General features: G+C 31.8%; 1 protein-coding gene across 2 annotated transcripts; it reads left to right on the forward strand.

Moving 5' to 3' along the window:
• The first annotated feature begins 585 nt into the window (after positions 1-585).
• LOC134274958 (sodium- and chloride-dependent GABA transporter 1-like) lies at positions 586-6471 on the forward strand. Of its 2 annotated transcripts, XM_062757198.1 has the most exons (13): positions 586-982; positions 1427-1558; positions 1910-2222; positions 2705-2837; positions 3092-3226; positions 3694-3797; positions 4105-4229; positions 4488-4600; positions 4769-4900; positions 5232-5334; positions 5711-5811; positions 5973-6140; positions 6281-6442. In XM_062757198.1, exons 1-13 carry the CDS (start codon positions 706-708, stop codon positions 6374-6376), a joined length of 1932 nt encoding a protein of 643 aa, XP_062613182.1. In that variant the 5' UTR covers positions 586-705; the 3' UTR covers positions 6377-6442. The 2 variants fall into 2 exon arrangements, with proteins under 2 accessions (XP_062613182.1, XP_062613183.1); XM_062757199.1 differs by lacking the exon at positions 5973-6140 and having other exon boundaries at positions 5711-5821; positions 6281-6471.
• Positions 6472-7215: the final 744 nt, after the last annotated feature.

Below are 7215 nucleotides of genomic sequence, written 5' to 3' on the forward strand. Positions count from 1 at the left end.
TCGGATTTTTGAATTAATAAAAAGGTCTTACAAGAAAATGCAACTTTATATCTTAATTTAAGAACATAAAATAAATAGATTTATTGAAAAGGATGCATTCAAATAGGTGGATTTTAGAATGAATATATTAACGGAGAAAAAATATAATTTAATTCTATTAAAAATCCAGTTTTTCTTTCAAATATTAGTAAAAAGTCTGATTTATAATTTAATAAAGCAAATATACCTGTCCTCTATTCCAATAGGTGTTCATTAATCATTATTTATACAGTAATAATATGTTTTCATAGTTAATTATTTGTTTACACAAAAATTCCACATATTCGAACATAAAATCTTACCTTTTTCTACCTGATTTTCAAAAAGTGGGAATAGGTAGAATGAACCAATTTATACACAAAGCTGTGGCTTGTAGTGAATCGGAAGTGGAGTTAGGTGATAGACATGAAAAATTGGTTTGTTTTAATTTGGAGTACAGTTGTATGTAGATATGTAAATTGGCACAAAATTATACGTCAAACAAGATTGGCACATTTAATATAAAAACGGCTATTTTTTCATTAAAAAAAGATCAATTCTTTGGACTGCTGAGTAATTAACATAGCCAGTGCGACTGAGTTAAGTATATTATCTCAAACAAAGAAAGTAGAGACGACAGTCTTTACTTTTACTTTGATTAATGGTTACTGTAGTAATATCTCTACAATGAAAGAAAATGTTACCTCTTCGAGTGAAAATCTAAATGTGCAATCAAGCAAGTACAGACAGAATCTTTTAGAAGTACCGTCACTGCCTGCGGAAGACCGAATTCTTCGTGCATTTCGTCCACAACAACAAACTCAGACAACCAAGCAGACGACAGACGATTGTGCGCGGGAAAAATGGAATGGAAAGATAGAGTTCGTTTTGTCTTGTGTTGGACAATGTATAGGACTGGGAAATGTGGTCAGATTTCCCTACCTCTGTTACAAGAATGGTGGAGGTATAATACATTATTTAAAGCCATAAATATAATTTCTTTTAAAAGTTAAAATTTAAATTGAAGCTGTGATCCTTGTATCCTTGTTTAAGAAAACCTGGTATAGAGTTAAATGTAGGCAATGTCTATAGATTCCTGGTTTTTCGCGTGAACATATAATCGCAAAATAGTATCTAAACGTCAAATCGCGAGAACAATAATCCACGGGTGAACGATTGATCAAGAGCAGATTTGAAAATAATATGCATCATTAATCGCGTTTTGCTTATGCAAACAAGATTTGTTGACAAAAATTGTTTGTCATGGAAGCCAATTATTTTCACGCATTCTGAGATCAGGTCATGAAAAGGATATTTTTGATAAATATTTTTTTTGTTAAGATCTGTTAGAGTATTCCGTTTCCTTAAAGGAATTAAGAGAGAAAACATTTATTTTATATATTAAAAGGTGCTTTCCTTGTTCCATACCTGCTGACGGCAATATTCGCTGGTATACCTATGTACTTCTTGGAACTATCTTTGGGGCAATGGTTAAGTACGGGTGGACTCAGTGTATGGAAAATAAGTCCACTTTTCAAAGGTATGAGAATATATAACTGCAGTTCTCTGACATATTAAGACATGAGCTTCAATTCTGCAAATTTTCAGGTAAAATAAATCGTCCTCAACTAGTAATAAGTATCAAAAGATCCAAATGTCAATAAAACATAAAATTATGCATCAGACAATTTTAAAATTATATGGAAAAGCAAATTTTAAAATATTTCCATTCAATCAAAGAAGTGGCTTATGATATTCACCTGCTTGCTCCAATTTTTACAATATCAAATACGCATTTCTTTGTTTAGCCATTTTTTTTCATTCACAATTCAATTCTTCACGTTTGAGGAGTTAATGTATCGTAAAATTCTAACGGTCTTCCTTTCTTTAGGTGTTGGTTATGCTTCTGCTGTTATAGCAGCGTGGTTGAACATATACTACATCGTTATTCTGGCCTGGGCTGTTTACTACCTGTACCACTCGTTTTCTGACCCTCTTCCCTGGGCTACCTGTAACAACCCTTGGAACACTCCCTTCTGCCTGTCCGACTACAAAAGGGAATTCAAAGATTACAACTGTTCTAATGGGACATCTTGGTATTCTCAGAATTTATCGAATAATGGCAAAAACTCAACACTTTGGGCAAAAGTTGGGACGAATTGTTCCTCTATCGTGTACACTTCTCCAGTACGGGAATTCTGGGAGTAAGCTTAAAATTAAATGCTAGAAAAGTTAAAAAAAAAATGAAATACATGTATATCAAATATAATTATACTGAAAGCAATGTGAACTGCATTTTTTGAAAATTTTGTTTTGCTGTTAAAATGTGTTATTTTGATAAATTTGTAAGTTAAACCTTTTATCATCAATTAGACTTAAATAAAGCAAAAGAAAGACTTCTATATACATTTCCAATATACAATTTATATAAGAAATCATTATTGTACAGGACGACAATAATGTACTTTTGATTCAATCGAAGCTTATAAATAGCTTATAAATAGTTCTTCCATCGCAAGTATGAACATTGATATACACATGTAGTTATTTACAATTTTGCAACAAAAAATTCCGACATGAAAGTCGCAGCTCATATTGCTTGAGCAGTTGATAAATGCATTCAGAATACTATACAAAATGTATATAGTATTACAACCTCTATTAACCAGAGCTCATTTCTTTCAAGACGCAATACTTTACGAATAACTAGTGATGTTGGTGAACCTGGGAAGCTGCGTGCAGAGTTGTCCATCTGTCTGTTAGCTGTGTGGATATTGTGCTATTTTTGCATTTGGAAAGGAGTAAAATGTTCTGGAAGGGTATGGATTATTTTCTTCCTTCTCAATCAAATATTTTACATCTAAAATAACCAGGTAATCTATCAGTAAATATTTTTACGTCTAAAATGACTCAATTCATTTATCAATACTACTAAAAAGTATTATAACCCCATGCATATACTCTTTACTGATCTTTGAGATCAAACGTCAAAGGTGTATTTAGTTGCTAATTTTTTTTAAAAATCATATCAATAAAATTGTAAATTATATATGTGCTGTTGTTTTTGTTGTAGGTTGTTTATTTCACGGCATGTTTTCCCTATGTTCTCATGTTCATCCTCCTAATTCGAGGAGTAACGCTTCCAGGTGCTCTGGAAGGAATCAAATTCTATGTATATCCAGATCTAGAAAAACTCTCCGAATCACAGGTACTCACAGTATATATTTGAAAAAAAAAACACTCTTACAAAACAATTGCAAAAACAAGGTGTAAAGAGAGAGAAGAGATGATAGAACATAAACATGATTATTCCTGATAGGAGTCATAATTGGGTATCTTTATTCCTTACAAAAATATTAACTGCTGTAAAGGAGAAACCTCAAATGTACTGTGTCACAGCATAATTTAGAAGTGGGGAAATTGAATGTGGATTCTCAAAAAACTCAAGAAAACTATAAAAGAAAATTTAAAATCTCTTAATTTTTGGAGAGTCAATAACTTCAAAAATTACATGTACGATTTTTATACACTTAATACAACCTTACTCATGGTAAACTAAAACTATCATGTAGCCTATTTGATTTTACAGAGAACCGCTTCTTCAATGAAAATTGAATTCGGAAATTTTCATATATTTTCATTGGTCATTATTAATGAAGTTAAAATTTATCACAGGTGTGGATAGATGCTGTCACTCAGATTTTCTTTTCCTATGGCTTGGGTTTGGGAACACTAATCGCATTGGGAAGTTACAACAAGTATAATAACAATGTCTGCAAGTAAGTTCATGGAGAAATATTTCAGCATTTTTTTTCAATTTCAAAAACCAACCCAAATAAAATTCTTTCATCACGATAGTATACTAAGCAAGGGATTCTTATAAAATGGTGAAAAGACATTACAATGCAAATAAATTTAAGCAAGAATAAAGATTCCTAATATATCCATGCATGATTTAATGTTAAAATTGAAAATAGAAAAGATTAAACTCAACCTCAAACTTTCCTTTGCATCAAAGAAAACAAAACAAGCTCCTTTAGACATGTTAGATGATGTGTGAAATCGTTAATTTTTCTTACTTAACAGAGATGCTATTTGTATATCTCTCCTGAACAGTGCCACCAGTGTTTTCTCTGGCTTCGTCATCTTCTCTGTCATCGGTTTCATGGCGTACGAGCAGAAGAAACCGGTCAGCGACGTTGCAGCTTCAGGTACCAATTTAAATAAATGTGAAAATGATCATGGATCGAATACTACTGTTGCAAATCGCGTGATGCATAGACTTTGAAATGTGTGTTGCTAAAGTGGACGTTTGAAGACTAATTCATATTATTCACAAAGGAGAAGATATCCCTACCTTTATAAAATTTCTTTTTTAAAAGTTCCTATGCATGTATACTGAGTGCTAATTACATGTATTTACCTTATGAAGAAATTGACCTGTTTCGTCTTGCTTTATTGTAATCCAGGACCTGGTTTGGCTTTCCTTGCCTATCCTAATGCTGTAGTTCAGCTTCCAGTATCACCAGTCTGGGCCGTTCTCTTCTTCTTGATGCTGTTAATTTTGGGAATGGACAGTCAGGTAAATTACATCAATATAAGTGAAAAATCCCATAGATACGAAGTCTCATTTTACTATAGAAAAATCCAATTATTGAATACATTGTATTAAAACCTGAATAATGTGAATTCCTATTTCAACAGCATCCAGCAGCATATTGATGTATTTTTTTTTTCCATTTCTAACAAGTTCTGCACTATGGAGGGTTTCTTTACGGCTGTGATAGACGAATATCCGGGACTTTTGAAAAAAAGGCGGGAAATCTTTATCGGTGTATTCTGTTTCCTCTCATACTTGATTGGGTTGTCTATGGTTACCGAGGTGATTCAGATTTTCTGATAGAAAGGTTTTTTCTTTGCAGTATTTTCTTTACAACAACCATACTGAAATAATCCTGCAACAACATACATTTGAATAAAATAAAACATAATACATAGACATACATTTCTTATCACCAGTATAACAACATGTAGTATTTATCCAGATTAGAATTAAATCAAGCTTACAGTGTTACGACAACATTTAAAGAAGTGTCAAAGCTGTATTTTCACTGATTTTCCAAGGTTTCACTTGAATTTTCCTTTTTTGGCTTCAAACTAGTTGCATGCCATGTCACTACGATGTTACTTTTTTTTCTTTTTTGTCAATATAGGGCGGTATGTACGTGTTCCAGTTGTTTGATAACTACTCCGCCAGCGGACTATGTCTTCTTGTCCTCATTTTCTTCGAATGTACAGCGGTTTCTTGGGGATACGGTACGGTATTAGTGCTTCATGTGGCACCACAGTACATGCACATTTTTTTATTTCTCTAATACATTGTATCATTTTATAACAAGATTAATGGTTTTACTATTAAAGGGTGCTTTATTTTAAATTACAACTAAATTAGGTTTAACAAGATGTGCTTCTGAAACACTATGTCTCCGATGGTAAAGCATTTCTGGAGTGGGGTGTAGACTGAAGTGGTATACACTTACCCTTGACAGCACAATGGTTATGGACTAGGTTAAAGTTGACAACAAACAGACAATCAGACAGACGGGACAAAAACATTTTTTTTTAATCCAGGTCATGAAAATTAATTGTTTTAAATATATTTTTTTTTTATAAAAAGCTTGTCTTTAATTAGGTGTGAAGCGGTACTACGAAAACCTCCATAGTATGTTGGGTTATTATCCAAGATCATTCTGGAAATTCACATGGGTAGTTTCTACACCTGCACTGACGGCAGTAAGTACAAGTAATATTGCTTTTATTTACAAGATAAAAAATACATTTGTTTCACTATTACTACTTTTTTCAATCATGATCTTTATCTTCACAAATATTGCTTTGCAAACGCCAATTCATTCACTGTCTGGTACCATAGTGAATAGAGCAACTCATTTCAGGGTATCCTACTATTCCGCTTCATCAAGTTTAAACCCGTGACGTATTTGGAGTATGAATTTCCCACGTGGGCTCACGTGATTGGCGGTATCATGGCTCTGTCGTCTGTTTCTCTGATTCCTATTTATATGATCTTTAAGCTACTCACTACATCAGGATCGATAAGCCAGGTTAGTCAACCTTTATCAATGTAAGAAAAATTCCGTTTCTCTCTCCTTGAATAATTCAGTGTTTTCTTTAAATTTAAATCCAGTTACTTTTTGAGTTCTCAATTTGTTAAAAATAAAATGTTTAATTAAATTACTTCCAGAGATTTCGGTTATTGGTTCGACCAGAGATCGACCTTCCTGGTGGAGTGGAACCCCCTCCTCCATACTCGGCTGTTTACACAAGTGTCGGGGTGTAGATGTAAAACTAAAAACACTGTCAATGTTCAGTATAGAATGTGGTCAAGATTCGGTAATAATAATTATTAAGCTAAAAGTAACCTGATTAGCTAAATTATGCTGAACATTGTCATAACCTTTGTCATGTGTTTCGTATTTGTATGTGCATGAAACTCTGATCAAGTTACTTTTATATATTACACTATGTATTTAGAAAAAATAAATCCATAGTACATGTATGTGAATATATCTTTGAACATTAACGTATTATTATTATGTTGTAATGAATTTACACGAATAATTACTCCTTTTTCTTTAAAAAAAAAGGTTTAATGTCAATTATCATATAAAATTATATAGTTTAGCATATTACTACACTGTATTTCCAAATACAAGTTTTTAAATAAATGAGAAAACAAACATTTTTCTATTTAAATTATTTATTTGCAAGACCAGCTTTGATTGTGTAGAACATGAACAGGAATTGAGACTTTATGACATACATAAATAATTATACAGCTAAAGGAGGCCATTACAACTGACTGACAAAATATAAATACAAAGTCCCCATAAAGAAAACTTGTACAGAAATGTGTGACAAATAACACAGCAATTGAAAAAGTATAAATATGACATCATAAAACACCAATGATTTTATATATATTTAATGTAATATTTTAAGGGTTTTCTTTTTCTTAAAAAAAAAGGTTTAACTTTCAAAAATAAATCTAAATTTAAAAAAAAAACCCACATTTTTTGATTTAAATTATTTATTTGCAAATCCAGCTTTCATTGTCACAAATATGAATTTGATATTATGATAGGTCATTATTCAAGGTTGCAAAATATAATGATTTTG

Source organism: Saccostrea cucullata, unplaced genomic scaffold (genome assembly GCF_032062105.1).
Source record: "Saccostrea cucullata isolate Sc308-1 unplaced genomic scaffold, CSIRO_AGI_Scuc_v1 ctg147, whole genome shotgun sequence".
NCBI lineage: Eukaryota > Metazoa > Mollusca > Bivalvia > Ostreida > Ostreidae > Saccostrea > Saccostrea cuccullata.

What these genes read in the sequence shown, in the direction of transcription:
- LOC134274958 (XM_062757198.1), top strand. Translation starts at nt 706, where the DNA reads ATGAAAGAAAATGTTACCTCTTCGAGTGAAAATCTAAATGTGCAATCA. An exon ending in CTGTTACAAGAATGGTGGAG is followed by an intron (nt 983 to 1,426) that starts GTATAATACATT and finishes ATATATTAAAAG; the next exon opens with GTGCTTTCCTTGTTCCATAC. An exon ending in CAGCGACGTTGCAGCTTCAG is followed by an intron (nt 4,230 to 4,487) that starts GTACCAATTTAA and finishes ATTGTAATCCAG; the next exon opens with GACCTGGTTTGGCTTTCCTT.